Below are 19,255 nucleotides of genomic sequence, written 5' to 3' on the forward strand. Positions count from 1 at the left end.
AGTACAGCCTGGGCAACAAAGGGACACCTTGTTTCAAAAAAAAAAAAAGAAAAGAAAAAAGATCATTCTAACTCCCATTTTATTCAATAAAAAGATGTGTCTCTAATTTTTTTAAGTCCTGGATCTCTTTTCTAAATCAACTACAGACTCTCCTCCAGAAAAATACACATACACCAAAAAGTTTTGGTCACAACTACAGGGGGTTCAGGAGTCCCTTGAAACCAACTCTTGGAGGGTCGCAGGCCCCCAGGATAACCCTTGCTCTAAAAGCATATTACAAAAATCCTTACATTATTTCACAGGACCAGAATAAAGACCATATAGCTAGCTCTCTCATTATTTTTTATATTTTCAGAAGGCAAATATCAAACAAATTCTCTTAACTAGTCTTTCATACTCTAAAAAAAAAAAAAACAAAACAAAAAAAAAACACAAATCTTATGGCTCAAGTAAATCAATAAACATAAGGTCATACAAGTTCAAAGTCCAAATCTATTTTCTTAAAATCTGCTATTTCCATTTCTGTGTTTCTGCCCATAAAGATCTTCCCAGAAAAGAAGAAACACTAGTATGGCATAGGGCTTGAGTCTATTCTACTTGAACATTCATAAGCAGGTTAATATTTAAAAAGAAGACCACTCCTAAAGTTTGTTACAAGATGTTCTCTTATATATATGAATTATACAGTATGATGAAAAGACAATTCTTAAATGTTCAACGAATGGATCTGTGTCAATGCAATTGCAAATTAAATCATGTAGCTGACAAAGCTGATTTTAAAGTTCATAAAAGCTCAAATTAGGTGTTTTCCACCATTTGAGTCAAGAACTTTCAGGCCGGACACAGTGGCTCCAGCCTGTAATCCCAGCACTTTGGGAGGCTGAGAGTGGAGGATGGCTTGAGCCCAGGGGTTCAAGACCAGCTGGGCAACATAGTGAGATCATGTCTCTACAAACATAAAAATAAAAAACTTAACCAGGCATCGTGGCACATGCCTGTAGTCCCAACTAGTTGGTAGGCTGAGGTGGGAGGATCACTTGAGCTCAGGAGTTCCAGGCTACAGTGCGCCCCGATGATCGTGCCACTGCACTCCAGCCTAGGCAACAGAGGAAGATCCTATCTCAAAAATATAAAATAAAATAACTTACAGAAATATTTATTTTCAGGTACAGCTGAAACTTTAAAGTCTTTCAAATTCCTCTTGGTCTTATTACTCTAGAAAATTTCTACCATCATGCAACAAAATTGTTTGAACAGCACTCCGTCTATGAATAACTGACAGAATCTGAAAATTCAAGTTACAAGGGGCAGTGATACTTTCCCATGAAAATATTAAAAATTATTTTAAATCTCTAGATACTGTTTCAAAATCAGTATTATAAGATTAAGAAACACTTAAAAAGAACATTTAATCGTATGACAATTACTTTCTAAATAATAACTATCCCCACCAAAATGCCACATGGTATTGTGAACCCCAATCAATTCACAATTGCAGCTTACAATTTTAGTACTTAAGATTTAAAACAATTTTTCTCTTAGAGTGCCCTGTCTCCTAAAATCAAGGAATTGAACAGGGTTTGATGTCCACCTACAGACAGCCTTTAGGTCATTATTTTTTTCACAGTCAGGGAAACTTCACACTCTAGGGGAAGGCAAGCTACACATCAGAATCTTCATGTAAAGTAATTTCTGCCTTTGTTTCAAAAGTCAAATTCTTGAGTACTAATTCTTGAGAACACTGTAATGGGATTATTGAAGTTACTGGCCTCGCATCTACCATTTCTACTAGCGGTTAAACACACGTCACTTTAATACATTTGCATCTGCAACTCTTCCTCTTTGAAAGAACTGGGGAAAACAGAGAGAATGTACCTAAATTTAGTAAGGAAAGTGAAACAACCAGTTTTATCCTACACAACTTCTTCAACCCGGATATGAAGATCCAAGATCTACTTGGGGGACGGGAAAATTGGAAAACAATGACATGGCTTAATTAAATAACAAACCTGGGTTCAAGACTTGATCCTGGTGCTCACCATATCTATCCCATTGGAGGTCAAATCAGCTGTATTGGTGCCTGTTTCCTCATCCACCTCTCACTACCTAAACGTTGCCATTTACAAGAGAGCTATCGAAGTTAAAGTGACTTTTGGAAAGAGATGCCAATATAATTTGCAGTGTGGTCCAGACAACTACACACACGGCAACGTTTCTCATTGAGTACCCCCGCCCCCACTTTCAACTTCCCCTTAAGATAGGGACAGTTGCATAGACATTTTTTGAAAATCAAAAAGAAAAATAAATAAAAGCACCCCATCATGATCATCGACGAGATCCCGACTCTGTGGGGGAATTGGGTGCCGGGTGAGGACGATGGGCACACGCTCCCGGTCGCTCCGCGAACTCCTCCCGGAGGTCGCCAAGTTTCTCTTTCACCCTTTTTCCCGCACCCGCCGAGCCCAGGAAGGAAGGGGGCGGCCGCAGGGGCCGGAACCGCGCGACCTGGAACCCGGGGCCTTTTTTGATTGCTGGCCGCGCCCAGGGCAAGTGCCGGCGTTCGAGACCCGCCCCGGCGCGCGTGGGCGCCAACTTCGCGGGGACCCCCAGCGACGCGCCCCCGCGGGCCCCCTAGTCCCGTGTCTCCCGGGCTCAGCCGGATTCGGGCGTCCCCGTCACCCTCCCCACCCCCCAGCGGAGCGAGCCCACCCCTAGCGGCGTCAGCCTGGATGGGACGGCGGGGCCGCAGTCACCTTCCCGAGGAAGGAGCTGGGGCCCCGACTCCGGGCGGCCCGCAGCCCCTGCAGCCCTGGCGGCGTCTAGGCGAGCTCACCTGGCGGCTGGCGGCGGCCTGTGGGGCGGCCTCTGGGCGTGGGCCGGGCGTGGGCGGCAAGGGGGGCGGCGGGGGCCCGGACTGCAGCCGGGGCCGCCGCCGGCCGCCTAGCTTCGCCCCGACTCGCGCTGGCCGCGGCCGCCCCCGGGAAGTACCGGGAGCGCGGGTCCCGCGGCGGCGGCGGCGGCGGCGCGGCGCGGCTCAGGCGTCGGAGCTGGCGGCCGCGGGCGCCGCCGCCTCCTCCTCCATGGCTGTTTACCCGGCTGCATTGTGGGAGTTTGACCTCCGCCGCCGCCAACCGCCGCCTCAGCTTGCGCCGCCGCCGCCGCCGTGCACGCCATGGGAGCCGTGACTGACGGTGAGGCCCCGCTTGCCGCCACCCGCGTCCGCTGCACGGCCCGCTCGGCCTCCCCCGAGACCCCTGGCCTCCCAGGCCGCTTCCGGGAGCCCCTCGGTCTCCCAGGCTGCTTCGCCCGAGCGCTTCGGCCTTCCCGACCTCTCCCCGGAGCCCCGGGCCTCCCCGGCCGCTTCCCCCGAATCCTTCTTCCTCTCGTTGGAGCCCGAGCGCCCCTCGGAGCCCCTTGACATCCCCGGTCCGCTCTCCTGGAGTCGGCGCCCCGCTGTAGGGTGTGCTGGCAGCGTGGTCGGAAGGCTGGCAACACACGTGGGTGGCCGAGATCGCTAGAAGCGATGCAAGGGCGGGTGGGACCGGAGGGAACGCGGGTTTGTCTAGGGATGCGGTGAGGGCCTAGGAGCTGCGAAGGGTGGGCGGTGGTGCCGGGCTTGGGGCTAGGGACTCGGAAGGTTTGTGGAGGGCTGGGAGGGAGTGGCAGCTCCAAAGATGGGGCGGGAGTTTCAGGACTCTAGTACAAGGGTTGTCAGGATACAGAGCGTGACACCTGGAGGGGTCCTGGGGCATATTGGGAAGGGCTCACAGACAATGGAGGAAATTGCGATGAGGCCTTGAACTGCGAGTGGATTGTGGGTGAGGAGAAGGTGCGAGGAATTATTTATAAAAAGAATAGATCCGAGGGTAATCAGGAAGTGTGCGAGGGAGATTTACGGGAAGTAAAGAGGAGCCTGTATAAGGATGAGAGGCGATAAACGGTAGAAGGGTGGGTGGGTGGGTGGGTGTGTGTTGGGGAGGGTGATTTGTCAGATGGAATGGATTTAGAGGAGCAAAGGCTGGGTTTGTGGACAGTCTAAGGGAGATGGTCTATGGACTGAAAGCAGAAATAAAGTGACACTTTGGGGAAGGGGAAAAGGACATGTTTGGCAACTGGAGGGAGAACTTACAAGGTATCTGGTTAGGGAGGAGGGAGGTCCTTTGATATCTGGAAAGGGAAGATCTAAGGCTCTTGGGTGTTTTTGAGGAGAAGGTAACGAGTAACTGTAAATGCCTGTGGAGAGTCCACTTCTGAAAAGTTGAAGACAACTTGGGTGTCCACATTAAAGGGCCTGGCCCTGGGAAGAACAGTGATAGGCCCAAATATGCAGACTGATAAAGAGTGGTGGAGGTGGGAGGCTACTAAAGACCCAGGAACTTCATGTGAACTTTCAGCTTTGCTTCATTCCAGTTTCATTTATTTAGTAGATTTTATCCTTCTAGGACTAGGCTTTGGGATTACAACCCAGAACCAACGAGCAAGAGCTTTTCCCTCTCTCACATTTCAGTCTGGTGGGAAAGAAACATTGCCTAATTAAAGAGTGACAAATATTGTCACAAGGAAGTGCAAGGTTGGGAACTGTAGGAACATGTAACAAAGATTGTTTATCCAATCAATGGAGGTGAGAAAGCCTCCCCAGAAAAAGTTAGTCTCATTTTTGAAGAATAAGTAGATGTTGGACTGGTGTTCTGGGTTGGGAGCCACTTGAACAAAGGCCCCAAGATATTGGAAGAACTCAAAGCTGACAGGTATTGCTAGAATTTAGAAAGTTATGAGTCAGAGATTTCTAAGGGCAATGGGAAGCCATTAAAAGTTTTTAACATTGGTGTGGGTGGTGTTAATCAGATTAGCATTAAAACACACACACATGGCTGGGCACAGTGGCTCAAGTTTGTAATCCCAGCACTTTGGGAGGCCAAGGCAGGCGGATCTCATGAGCTCAGGAGTTCAGGACCAGCTTGGGCAACATAGTGAGACCCCATGTCTACAAATACAAAAAAAATTGGTCTGGCGCAGTGGCACACACCTGTAGTCCCAGGACTTGGGAGGCTGAAGAAAGAGGATCACTTGAGCCTGGGAGGTCTACGCTGCAGTGAGCCAAGGTCGTGCCAATGCACTCCAGTCTGGGTGATAAAGTGAGACCCTGTCTCAAAACAAACAAAAGCATGCATACACCCTGTCTCTGCTATGTGTAGAATGATGAGAGGAAGAGAAAATAAGGAGCTAAGTTTCCTCCCCACTTACTAACATTTACATAGTGCTGTCAGGTAGTGTTCTAATTGTTATCCCCATTTTACAGTTGAAACTGAGACATAGGTTAGCTTGCCCAAGGTCGCACAGGTAGTAAGTTATAGAGGGTCAAAGGCAGGGAGTCCACCTGCATAGTTCCTGCCCTTTCCTGTTAAGCATCCTATGTCTGCTAGTTCTGTAGTGGCCCTGGTGAGTGACAATAAGGACACTGACCTAGAAGGAATGCTGAGAAGTGGACAGGTGGGAGGGAAACGTGTGCAGTAGAGTGTCAGGACTTCAGGTATTGAATGGATGGGGAGAGAGGAGGAGTTTAGGATGATCCCAGGTTTTCGACTTCACTGTGTGCCTGTTAGTGCTACTTTTCTACTTATTGAGAGAGAGATGTCCGAAGGAGTGATGGGCTTTGTCACATGGGAGATAGGGATAGAAGATGAGTTCTGAAGTACTGAGTGCAGCCAAGTGCCCCCCACCCCCACATCCGTAAAGGCCACAGGAGTCTCAATTCTGCCACTCACAAACTGCCTCAGTTTCCATCTCTGAATGGAGATAATAATAAAATCCAGGTCAGAGGATTGTTTTGAGGATTAAACACACAAAAGTTGTAAAGGGCTTTGCATTGAGTCCAACACATAAAAATTAACGTTCAGTAAATATTATTAAATGTCAGAGTTGTTACTAATCTGTCTTCCACTTTCCTTTGATGTGGACTGTGCTTTCTCTCTTAATCTGCACAGGTTCCCTTTTCTTGCCTTTTCAGGTGACAGCTCACTTATTCCTCAAGACCCACCTCAAAAATCCCCTCTTTCCTAGAAGTAGTTGACCCCTCTGCCTATTAGCCATATTATTTTATGCATAGTTAGTGCTGCTATTGCCCTCAATACATTATTTATATGCCTTATGCTAGAAAACATTTAAGGCAGTCCACCGTAATGAGAAAAAGTAAAAATTAATCGCATTAGTATACAAGAAATAAAGAACATTGAGATTAGGAAAAATAAAGCGAATTCAGAAGTGGGGTGATCCTCAAAATGCAAGAATATAAAGTCTAATACATTAATTCACCAGAAAGTGACCTAATTCTGCAGTAGTTCATGCCAAGAGGCAGGACCTGTTCTACTCTGATCTAGTGTTCATGAAAGAAGGCATCATCCTTAGATGCCCAGGAAAAGCAGGGTTTTTTTTCTGATTTTAACTAGAGGAAAAGTTTATCATTGAGGACCTTATGATGAAAGCCAGTGTCATATCCTTAACCTCTTTTCAGCACTGAAGATCATAGAGCTGTTTTGTAGCACATCCCTTGCTAGGTAAAAGAAAACTAAATCACAATTTAGAAAGACATTCTAAAGCCAATAGAGGCTGGGCGTGGTAGCTTACACCTGTAATCAATCTTAGCACTTTGGGAGGCTAAGGCTGGAAGACCACTTGAGCACAGGAGTTTGTGACCAGCCTAAGCAACATAGCTACTATGTTGCTCACCTCTACTAAAAAATTTTTTAAATTAGCCAGGTGTGTGTGGTGGTGTGCACCTGTAGTCTCAGCTACTCGTCTCTACTAAAAAATCTTTTTAATTAGCCAGGTGGAGTGGCACATACCTGTAGGTAGCCCCAGCTCCTCAGGAAGCTGAAGAGGGAGTATCACGTGAGCCCAGGAGTTTGAGGTTGTAATGAGCCATGATTACACCACTGCACTCCAGCCTGTCAACAGAGCTAGACCCTGTCTAGAAATAAAACCAATGGACAGTGTGGCTTAGGTAGGTAGTGGGTAACTCTGCTGATCTGGCATAATTCAAGGTTTTTTGGTTAAGAATATCTAGACCGTAAAGACAAAGTACAACTTCTTCAGACCATCCTCTATAAACGTGGTTTTCGTCAGCTGAGATCAAGCTGAAATGAGTAGTATGTGTGATGAGTCAACAAGTATTTATTGCATACCTTCTAGGCACAATCCAAGGTCCTGGCTACTTTGCAATAAACTAGACAGAGGAGGGCCCTGGCCCTGCTTCAGGGAAAGAAGCCATAGTGTATGATCAAATAAGTAAATAAGATAATTTCTGAAAAGGAATGTAATTAAGTTCTGAGAATGAACCTGATGGAATGAGGACAGAGAGTAATGGGGGAGGGCAGTGAGACCTGACAAGTTCAACCACATGAAGAGCCCACGAAAGTATGCCAGATACGGACAACAACTAGTGCAAAGGCCTGAGGTAAAAACAAGCTCTGTGCCCTTTAGGAGAAGATAAGGAAAGCCAGTGGGCTGGATCTAGGGACAGGACTGCATCCAGGTGGACCAAGAGGAGTGTGATGGAAAAGGAGGTAAAAGGGAGCTCAAGAGGGGCATTGCAGGCTTTGGAAAGGGTACTGAATTTTCCCTGTGGGCATTTAGAAACAATTGGAAGATTGTAAGCAGGAGAGTTAGTGATCCAATTAATCTTTTAGATCATTCTGAGTTGCATAAAAAAATGGATTCTAGAAAGGCAAAAATGAAAACAGAGCTCAATGCAAAGTATTCTAGATAAGAGAAGTATGGGCTTGGATTAGAGCAATGTTATTGTAGAAGATAGAAGTGGTTGCTTTTGATACCTCATTCATCCTCCTGGAAAGCTCTTGGAGGAGTACCAGTACCTGTCCATGGAACTTACATGACGGCCAAAGTCTGTTATAAATTTGAGGTACCTGTATCACTGTGCCTTCATGTAATCCATTCCTCTGGGTCTACATATCCAATTGGACTGGAGCCCTGGAAGAAGCAGCCCTTTATTTCCTGCACTCAGTTTGAGGAACTGCCCTGCCTTAGAGGGAAGGAAAGTTCTACTATATCAGTATCTGCAGGTACTAGACTGGATATTTTCACCACTACTGTCATGTTATAGGTGAAAAAGTGGAGATTTTGGAAGTTAGTAACTTTCAGTCACAGCTAGTTTGTGACAAAGCATTTTTTCTCCTTCCCTTGTTGCCAACTCTAGCATTTTGGCTAACTGAAAAACAGTTTGGTTGTTGTCACTATTAAACTGTATTAACTGTTTGTATTTTGTATGTGTAAATTTAAAGGCTGCTAAATATTGTTAGTACCCTGATAGAAATCATTTCAGAAGCACTTTCTGCAGTTCAGAGAACATTAGGTAGATATATTGTTATGCCAGAGCAACAGATAAGAGATGGAGAAAGGGCTTGGGGTGGAATGTGGCTCTATATTCCATTTAATAGAGCTTGCTGGTTTTGACAATAGCTTTTTTTTTTTTTTTTTTAACTAGGAAAGTATAATGCATGAATATAGACTTGTTGGAATTTGAAATAATTCAAATAGGTTTTTAATATGCCTACGAACGATATGACAGAATAATGGAGCTGCACAATGACTTTCTAATAATGTAATTGTATATATTTTTCTGTGAATGCAGAGGTGAGTAGTAAGTCATCTGTAAAAGGAAGATAATAGTACACTCTGTACAGAGTTGTTTCAAGGATGAAACATGATAATATATGTAAAGCACTTTGAAGTTGAGTGACCATTTAATTTATTGCGTAAACCAGGACAGCTTTCAGAGTGAAAGGAAACAAATAGGACGTGTGGTCACCAACTAAGATTACTTAAATGCTATGTAAGTGTTTGCTGCTGCTGTTATTCCTATTTCACTTGCTGATCCAGTGTTAATTAGACATTCATGGGCACAGGGTTCATTTGTTTTTGGTTTTTTTTTTTCATTAGTGCCATTGGATTTGCCCACTTTGTTTCATCCTCTGTGGCCCCAGCACAGGGATAACTGCTGCAGTTAAACTATTAAATGATGTTTCCTTAGCCAAGATGATTGGTTTTTCAAAGCAAGATTGACATTTCACCTTGACTTTATTAACACTATAAACATTTAGGCAAGCAGAGAGAAAAGACAAAGGACCTCAAAGTGATGTTTTGCTTTTCTTTTCCTTTTCAAATTTAAAATTTTAATTTTGGTGTAAGTTATTTGCCTTGGCATCAGCAATTTATGTAGACCAGTCTCAAGCATCTTAGGAGAGGTTAATATTTACATGGAGGAATCAAGCCATCTTACTTATGATTCCTTCCACCCACCTTTTTATGTGTCTTCTTAATATTGTTGACCTTAAAAATTGTTTTAATGATTTTGAGCTTTTTGAAAGGAGGGAGCAGGTGTTATTTTACTATAAGGAATGTAACACAATGGGCTAATATATGTAATTCATCTTAACATGAGCTGTGGTGGTCTAACAATAAATCTTACAATAATCTCCATAAGCATTGTTTTTACATGGCTTTAGTTTCTCTTCTTGTTCATTTAAATAGGTCAAGTCAAGCCAGTTTTCTTTTTTGTTGTTAACACATCATAACTCTATTTAATAACAGAATAGCATTTTTAATACAGAAAAAAATGAAGTACCTGAGAATGATAAATAAGCTTACCACTCAGTTACCCACTGTTACTGCTTCAGAATAAAAGTAATACATCTCAGTAAATTCAAGAAGAAATGCACAATATGAAAAATACAAACCTTCCCCTCTTTACCTTCCACAATAATCCCTCTCCCAGAATGATTTTTAATGCCTCTAAAAGGTAAAAGTATCTTCTCTGGAGCCTGACTCCTGAGTTTGAGTTCCATTTCAATTCCTTACATTGAATTTTTGGCAAGATGCTTTTTCTTTGGTAAAATAGGGATAAGAATATCTATAATACTATTGTGTGAATTAAGTGTATTTATATGTGAAAAGCGTCTAAAACAATCCTTAGCATATTTAAGTGTTATATATCTGTTGGCTGGTACACCAGTATGTATATATGCTTGAAAATTTTATATACCCATTTACATACTGGTCTGTAAAAATAAAAATTATTTTTTATTTTTTAAAAATAAAAATTATTTTTTATTTTTAAAAAATAAAAATTATTTTTTATTTTTAAAAAATAAAAAATTATTTTTTGTTTTTAAAAAATAAATTATTTTTTGTTTTTAAAAAATAAATTTTTAATGATGTAGTAGGTGCATATGTTTATGGGGTACATGAGATATTTTGATACATATATACAATGCAAAATAATCATAGCATGGTAGACAGCATATTCATCCTCTTCAAGCATTTATAATTTCTTTGTTATAAACATTCTAGTTATGCTTTTTTAGTTAGTATAAAATGTGCAGTAAATTATTGTTGACTGTAATCATCCTATTGTGCTATCAAATACTAGATCCTATTCTTTCTATGTAGCTATATTTTTGTACCCATTAAGCGTCTCTGCTCCTCGCCTGCTACCACACACCCCACTACTCTTCCCAGCCTCTGGTAACCAGCTCTACTGTCTACCTCCATGAGTTCAATTGTTTTAATTTTTAGCTTATCATGGAGCTCTTTTGAATATAGAGGTACCTTATTCTTTTATATCAGTGTTTATAGTCTATTAATTTTTTAAACAAATCCTCTATTGGCATTTAGTTTGTTTTCAGTTTTTTACTCTTCCAAACACTGTTACAATGGAGATATTTGCATGGATATTTTTGTATACTTGTGGGAATACTTTCTAAAAGGTAAGTCAAAAGGTATATATGTCTTTAATTTTGGTATATCTTGCTATCTTGCCTTAGTATTAGTAGCCAGCTGCTTTTCCCATTATAATCCTGTCTGAAATTGTTATCCCTTCCTGTGGCTTTCAGTTTAACACCTACAGAATTTTTTGCCAACCTGCATTTAGAAAGGAAATGCTAATCCTGACTGGTAGATCACAGGATTACTAGTTCACAGAGGCAGGTGTGATTGCAGCCCTTCCACAAATGGAGCCACATTTGATCTGTAATTTAGCCTTAGCAGGGAGTTACATAACAGTGATGCTGTTGCCACTGGTTGTGAAGCCTTGACCTGTCTCTAAAGTTGTTTTTTAATCAAGGTTTTAATGGCAAATATAGGGAAAGAACAATTATGAATTTTGAAAGGAATATTAGTCTGGATTTATGAGAAACTGTTTTATGCTAAAATGAGAGCACAGCTAAAATGGCTGTGTCATCTGACCAGAGGCCTGAAAATCTAGAGTTGCTCTAGCAACTATGAAGGCGTCATTTCTTCCTGCCTTTATGTTTATGAAAAATAGAGTTTTAAAATCTAACTTCTCGAAAGGACTTTTTGAGGCTTATTTAGTGTCTTGAGTAATTTTATATTCTGGGTATGTGTTGGCATATATGTATTCCATTTTGCAGGTGACATTACTGACTTTAAACTGATTTTGAAAGACAGATTTTGTATGTGCAATTATGATACAACATATAACCAAATCCAGTAGGAAGTCATAAATTCTAGAATTGTGATAATATTCTACCTTTAAACCAGTCCTGTTTTTTATGTCTTCAGTGGTTAACATTTCATTTAGGCATATTGGATATGAGACATTTTGATGAGCAAATATTTATCTCATGCCCTGCCTCACAGGCAGTATACACTAGACAATATGTGGTCGTATTACTTATATGAGTAGTTAATTGCTGACTCCTTTTCTTGACTCAGGTAAACACTCCTCAGTCTTTCCAGGAGCTAGATGGATGGTATTATCCAGCCATCGTCTTTGAAGCCTAAAGCCAGGTGGAAAACCACCACCCTCACAGCAGGTGTCAAGTATTTTGGTTTAGAAACTCTTTCCAGATGATGTTGATCCTCATAGTAAAGAAAGTAATTATGGCAACTAAGGAGTGATGTTGATAACATCAATAAAATAACAAAAATAAAATCTGCTAAGCCATCTTTACTGTTTTTATAGGATAGACCAAAGCCCACCAGAATTACTAATGTAGGCATTCAAATTACTTACAGAGGGTTTCAAGCATGATAATTTGTGAAGTCAGTGTGTAAACAAAACATGTTTTCAGTGTGTTCAGTGTGGAGCTAATTGATAAGGTGTTATTAAAAATAATAATGCTCATGCCATTTGTGTAGGAGCTATCAGCAGCAGGCCGTCTTTAAATTTAAAAAGAACAAAGGCTGTTCTCAAACTAAGAGCTTACTTTTTTATTTAATTTTGTTGCTGTTGGAGCTATGCTCTGCACTTTATACACGTTATTTCAGTAATTCTTGTCCACAGAGTTTCTAGGCAGCAACTGTTTATGCACAGTTTAATCTAGAAACACAATGATCTTCCCAGTAAATTTGAGACAGAAGCAAATTTCTAAGGAATCCTAACGGGGCAAAACTTCATATGTATAAATGAGTCATATGTATCTACATAGATATGTCTATAGATAAATCTTCAACATTTACTCTGACTTTTATAGGATGATACAAGTTGTGAATTTTATTTATCGATTCAGTCAGGCTTATGTAATTGATTCATGCTCTGTTTGATCTTGGTTAGCAGTTTTACAAACCCATCAGATTTGTAAACCAAAAGTAACTGAGACAAGTCTTAATCAATTTAGGAGTTTATTTTGCCAGGGTTAAAGATATGCCCATGACACAGCCTCAGGAGGTCCTGAGAACACGCCAAAGGCAGTTTGAGTTACAGCTGATTTTATACATTTTAGGGGGACAGAAGTTATAGGCAGACATCAATGAATGCATGTAAAATGACCATCAGTACAGAAGGGCAGGATAACTCAAAGGTAGGGGATGGGGAGGACTTCCAGTTCACAGGTGGAGTTAATTTTCTGATTGGCAATTGGTTGAGCTATGTTATTATCTAAAGACTTGCAATCAATAGAAAGGAATTTCTGGGTTAAAATAAGGGGTTGTGGATGCCAAGGTTCTTATACAGATGAAACATCCAGAGAGCAGGCTTCACAGAGAATAGATGGTAAATATTTCTTTTTTTTCTTCTTCTTCTTTTTTTTTTTTCTTTCTTTTTTTTTTTTTTTAAAGACGGGGTTTCGCCATGTCGGTCAGGCTGGTCTTGAACTCCCGACCTCAGGTGATCCACCCGCCTTGGCCTCCAAAGTGCTTGGATTACAGGCGTGAGCCACCATGCCCGGCCATGGTAAATACTTCTTACCAGATTTAAAAAGGTGCCAGACTCTAGTTAATCTCTCCTGGATCAGAAAAAGGCCTAGAAAGGGAAAGGGATTCTCCACAGAATGTAGGTTTCCGCCACAAGAGAACTTTGCAGGACCATTTTAAAATCCATAAAAAATATATATATTTTGGAGTAAAATACTTCAATTTCTTTCAATGTCTGCTGTCTGTCATGTGTTGTATCTTATTGGTACAAAGAATCTGTTTGGTCAGTCTTAAGATTTCTGTTTTAATGTTCATGCTGGTTAATTGTGCCTGAATTCTAGAAGGAAGGTACAATGAGGCATTCTGACCCTACCCCCATTCCCATCATGGCCTGAACTAGTTTTTCAGATTTACTTTGGAAAGCCCTTGGCCTATTGAATGAGGGTAAGGGGAGCCCATTCAATTGGCTGTAGGGCTAAGAATTTTATTTTTGGTTTACAGTTTCTTCATTAAAGTTTTAGAAATGTTGTCCAATGATATCAAATAAATGTTATGTCAGAGTTTCTTTTTTTTTTTTTTTTTTTTGAGACACAGTCTTCCTCTGTTGCCCAGGATGGGGTACAGTGGCATGATCTTGGCTCACTGTAGCCTCCGCCTCCTGGGTTTAAGCAGTTCTCCTGCCTCAGCCTCCTGAGTCACTGGGATTACAGGCACGCAACTCCATACCCGGCCAATTTTTGTATTTTTAGTGGAAACAGGGTTTTGTCTTGTTGGCCAGGCTGGTCTCAACTCCTGACCTCAAGTGATCTGCTCACTTCTGCCTCCCAGAGTGCTGGGATTATAGGCGTGAGCCAATGTGCCTGACCTTTTTTTATTCTTCTTGATACAGCTTTTTGAAGACACAGCACTTTTGGATTATAATTGCTTGCAAAAAAAGCTTTCATAAAAGGTATTAGAACCAAAACAATTAACTGTGGACAACATGACTTAAGAGCTCATTATAATAATGATGCATTTGACAAGGAAATTTGGTTATTTCTCAACCAAAATTATGACTGATAGCATTTATACCAATACATACCAGATTTACAGGAACTTTTTTTTTAATCACAGAGTAGGTGGGAAGCCTCATTTTAGGGGCTTTCCTAAAAATTTTTTTAGCAGTCCTTTTTCCAGTGTCCTGGTTGTTTGCACAAATGGCAGTCAATTTTTGGAAACTGCTGTTTTAGGGGTTGCTTATTTGAGGACGCAACCTAGGACAAGCCTAAATGTCATTCTAGGTTGTTGGTTGTCATGCAGCTGAAATACTTTGGGAATGGCTTTTGAAAAGGTAATTTGCAATCTTTTGGGTTTTGCCTGACCTGTTAAGTAGATCAGATGGTACTTGTTGGGTACTTGATGGAATTCTTAGGAAACTATCATTCTGCCCCTTTCATCTATGTGGGGCTCCCTAGATAACACCAACATGTGTACTAGTTGGTACAGATAAAGTATCCTGGGGTCAAAAAAAAAAAGTATCCTGGGATCATAAGTTACCAGTAAGGCCAGGCACAGTGGTTCATGCCTATAATCCCAGCATTTAGGAGGGCAAGGCAGGTAGATCACCTGAGGTGATCAGGAGTTTGAGACCAGCCTGGCCAACATGGTGAAACCCCATCTCTGCTAAAAATACAAAAAATGAGCCAGGTGTGGTGGCATGCGCCTGTAATCCCAGCTAGTCAGGAGGCTGAAGCAGGATAATTGCTTGAACCCGGGAGGTGGAGATTGCAGTGAGCAGAAATAGTGCCATTGCCCTCCAGTCTGGGCAATAAGAGCAAAACTTCATCTAAAAAAATATAAAGAAATTGAAATTTTAAAAAAGTTAGTTACCAGTAAGACCCTGAATTCTTCAGAAAACTTGTGACATTCTTCTCTAGGTTTAGGAAAATCTTAAACTGTGGCCCTGAAGTCCATTTTTGTCCAGGGAGTACAAGTCACTTGGGGATTATCTTCTGATTTTTCAGATGATTCTCTTATAAGGAAACTGTTTAACTGCTTTTTTCAGGGAAGAAAGGCAATTCAGACAAAGCAGACTGGATATTTAGGAGTAGATTTTAATATTCAGGCAAAGTAAGTGGGAGCAGAGGGGGCACAGTAGGAGTCATATCAGTTTTTACCATCCTTGGTAAGGGAGTATCTTACATTTCCAGCTTTTCATTAATTAGCTCTTTACTGTGAATCTTTTTTGTTGTTGTTTTGTTTTGTTTTGTTTTGTTTTGTTTTGTTTTGAGACCAAGTCTTGCCCTCTTGCCCAGGCTGGAGTGTGATGGTGCAATCTTGGCTCGGTGCAACCTCTGCCTCCCAGATTCAAGCGATTCTCCCGCCTCAGCCTTTTGAGTAGCTGGGATTACAGGCATACGCCACAATGCCCAGCTAATTTTTGTATTTTTAGTAGAGATGGGGTTTTGCCATGCTGGCCAGGCTGGTCTCTAACTCCTGACCTCAGGTGATCCACCCACCTCGGCCTCCCAAAGTGCTGGGATTACAGACATGAGCCTCCGTGCCAGGCCATTACAGTGAATCTTTTTAAAACATGATTTTAGAGCACTGTTGTCTCTTTGAGGCTTCTGAATGCCGGTTAGAATTCTGTTCTCTCTGCCTAATTTGGGATGCTCGAAGTTTAAGTGCACTTCTTAGATGAATAGCCTTTTTCATCTGGAACATTCCATGGAATGGCATTATAATTCTGAATTATGTTTTGTAAGATTTTGGCATTTGTAAATATTTGTAGCTTTCAGAACCAGAAATCTTATACACAAAAAAGTCAGATTGGCCAGAAGGCAGGGTACTCAGATCTTTAGAAATTAAGGAAACCATTTTATGTTGGATATTGGGTCTTTCAAACCCAAAATGGTTTTGGCTTTGAGATTACCTTGACCAACTTAGCTAATGACTTTTCAATTTCTGTCGTTTTTGTCTGACTCAGTCGGGTGCCTGAGGCCTCCCTCATCTAAACATGTAAGAAAAAAGAACACACATACCTATGAATTCCAAAAGCCAGAGTTCATGCCCCTCTTCACCCCTTGGTAATAACCACTTACTGTGACTGCTGTTGGTTACCTTTACCACTGCAGCCCTGTATGTTAGCCACAAAGACTGTAACCCACATTTCCCTCTGGCCATATGCTGGTCATCAATGGGATGAAACCCATATTTCTGTCCAGCCACATTCTTCAGGGTTTGACTCAAGCTTTTTATAGCATCATGCATGAGATATCACCAGAGTGGAGGCCAAAAAATTATAGCCCTTACCAGTGACTTGTCAGCCACTATGAACCCAAAAGTCATGTGCCCTGCCACAGCACAAACTAACCCTAAGTACCCCAAAGTCAAATGCTCTCTCAAAGCACAAACTAACCTTGATACCCCCAAAGCCAAAGATATCAAGGAGCTAAAATGCTTAAGAGAGCAGAGCTCAGATCTGAGAGGGACTTAACAACCCTCAGGGCTTGGTGAAGGAGGCAATGCTTCCCACTCCCCAAAAAAAGAAGGTTAGCATCACCTTTTCCTGTGTTCCTCAAGGAGTCTCAGGTCATCAGCTATCTCCGGGCCCTTTTGTGTACATCTGTCAAAAGACAAAATTACAACAAATTTAGTTTAAAGATCTCAGTCGTCTTTATGATTGTAGACTTGGGCAACACTTCATTTCATGAAATAGAATATGTGGCCCAGCCTCAAAGATCTTCAGAATGCCTTTAGGGTCTTTTTCTCATTGCCTTGATTAGTAACAATTGGTTTCCTTCTACGCATACTAATCTGTTTAGCAGACAGTTGCTTGGCTGCACCCTTAGTATTCTCTAACACACTTTTTCATTCTTTGTGTGGCCAGGAAGCAAATTTTCTGATTCTTTTTTTCTATTTCTCTTTTTATTATAAATAATCTTTAAGTCATTTCTTCCCTTTTGCATCTGACTGTACATGGTTAAAAGGCACACAGCAGGCTGAATGCTTTGCTACTTAGATATTTTTTCTACTACATATTCTAGTTCATTGCTCTTAAGTTCTGCATTCCATCAAGTTGTAAGACACATACACAGTTCAGCCAAGTTCTTTGCAGCTGTAAGACAGCAATGGCCTTTACTACAGTTTCTGATAGCATGTTCCCCATTTCCATCTGAGGTCTCATCAAAATGGACTTTATCATTCATATTTCTACCAACATTGTGATCCCATCCACCTAAGGAATCCTTAAGAAGATTTAAGCTCTCCCTAGTTTGAAATCTTCTGAGCCCTGGCCAAATTGCCTTCAGTACTCCATTCACAGCCATAGGCTGTACCCAGAATTTGCTTCAAAACTCTTCCAGTTTCTACCCCTTACCCAGGTCCAAAGCCACTTCTGCATTTTCAGGTATTTGTTATAGCAACAGCCATATGGCCAGTACAATTTTCCATCTTATTCTGTTTTCCTCTGCAGTAACAGAATACCAGAGAATGGGTAATTTATAAACAATAGAAGTTTGTCTCATGGTTCTAGAGGGTGGGAAATTCAACATCAAAGGGCCAAATATGGTGAGGGCTTTCTTGCTATGTCATAACATGGCAAAAGGTATCATATGGCAAAGGAGAGTGTGAGATTGAGAAAGGAAATGGAGCTGAACTCACCCTTTTATCAGGAGCTCACTCCAAGGTTACAAACCTGTTTCCACAATAGCTGCATAAAAGCCCTAATGACCTAATCACCTCTTCAAAGTTCCCCATCTTAATATCGGCGCGATGGCAATTAAATTTCCTTCTTTTTTATATATTTATTTTAAACTGACGGTATATATGTGAAGTATATATACATTGTGGAATGGTTAACTAGCTAATTAACAAATGCATGACCTCACAGAGTTATCATTTTTGTGGTGAGAGCATATAACATTCACTGTTTTTACATTTTCCAAGAATACACTATATTATCATTAACTATAGTCACCTTGCTGTACAATTAGATCTCTTGAAATTTATTCCTCCTAATTGTAAGTATGTGTCTTTTGACCAACACTTCCCCAACTCCCTTCTCCCTAACCACCCCGGCCTTTGATAACCACCATCATATTCTCTACTTTTGTGAGACCAATTTTTTTAGATTCCATATGAGTGTGATTATGCATTATTTGTTTCTCTGTGCCCAGCTTATTTCACTTAAATGTTCTCCAGGTTCATCCATGTTGTTGAAATAACAGGTTGTCCTCCTTTTTATAATTGAATAGTATTTCATTGTGTATGTATGTGTGTGTGTATGTATGTGTATACACACACATCCACATTTTTTTTTAATTCATTCATCTGTTGTTAAACACCTAAGTTGATTCCATACGTTGGCTATTGTGAATAAGGCTGCTGTAAATGTTGGAGTACAGATACCTCTTTGACATACTGATTTTATTTCCTTTAGACGCATAACCAGTGGTGGGATTGCTGGATCGTATGGTAGCTCTATTTTTAATTTAAAAAATTATTGAGGCCTAGCATAGTAGCTTATACCTGTAATCCCAGCACTTTGAGAGGCCAAGGTAGGCAGATCATTTGAGGTCAGGTGTTCGAGACTAGCCTGACCAACATGGTGAAACCTCATCTCAACTGAAAATACAAAATTAGCTGGGCATGGTGGCACATGCCTGTATTCCCAGCTTTTCAGAAGGCTGAGGCAGTAGAATTGCTTGAACCCAGGAGACGGAGGTTGCAGTAAACAGATCATGCCACTGTACTCCAGCCTGGACAAAAGAGTGAGAAAAAATATAAATATAAATGTATATATACACATATATGTGTGTATATATATATGTGTATATATATAGATAGATAGATTTTTTTTTTTTTTTTTTTTTTTTTTGGGGGCGCAGAGGCTCATTTCTGTAATTCCAGCACTTAGGAGGGTGAGGCATGCGGATCGATTGAGTTCAGGAGTTTGAGACCAGCCTGGGCAGCATGGTGAAACTGTAGTCTCAGCTACTTGGGAGGCTGAGGTGGGAGGATGGCTTGAACCCAGTAGCTGGAGGTTGCAGTGAGCTGAGTTCATGCCGCTGCACTCCAGCCTGGGTGACAGAGCCAGACCCTGTCTCAA

The 19,255-nt window shown here is 41.3% G+C and overlaps 2 protein-coding genes across 7 annotated transcripts in view; one reads left to right on the plus strand and one right to left on the minus strand.

Annotated features, from left to right (window-relative positions):
- Positions 1-2,957, minus strand: part of ATXN7 (ataxin 7) — a 136,331-nt gene extending 133,374 nt beyond the window's left edge. The window contains exon 1 of one of the 3 annotated variants that reach the window (XM_037738031.1): positions 2,834-2,957. The gene's annotated coding sequence lies outside the window, so the exon portion shown is untranslated. Of the gene's footprint in view, positions 1-2,009; positions 2,702-2,833 lie in introns of those variants that run through there. The other 2 variants (XM_037738032.1, XM_017527352.2) reach the window with 2 other exon arrangements.
- Positions 2,958-3,042: 85 nt separating this feature from the next.
- Positions 3,043-19,255, plus strand: part of THOC7 (THO complex 7) — a 27,427-nt gene continuing 11,214 nt past the window's right edge. The window contains exon 1 of one of the 4 annotated variants that reach the window (XM_017527358.2): positions 3,043-3,191. In XM_017527358.2, coding sequence (XP_017382847.1) covers positions 3,173-3,191 — 19 coding nt within the window. In that variant the 5' untranslated portion in view covers positions 3,043-3,172. Of the gene's footprint in view, positions 3,192-3,232; positions 3,574-6,905; positions 7,001-19,255 lie in introns of those variants that run through there. The other 3 variants (XM_017527361.2, XM_017527360.2, XM_017527359.2) reach the window with 3 other exon arrangements.

Source organism: Cebus imitator, unplaced genomic scaffold (genome assembly GCF_001604975.1).
Source record: "Cebus imitator isolate Cc_AM_T3 unplaced genomic scaffold, Cebus_imitator-1.0 Scaffold48, whole genome shotgun sequence".
Taxonomy (NCBI): domain Eukaryota; kingdom Metazoa; phylum Chordata; class Mammalia; order Primates; family Cebidae; genus Cebus; species Cebus imitator.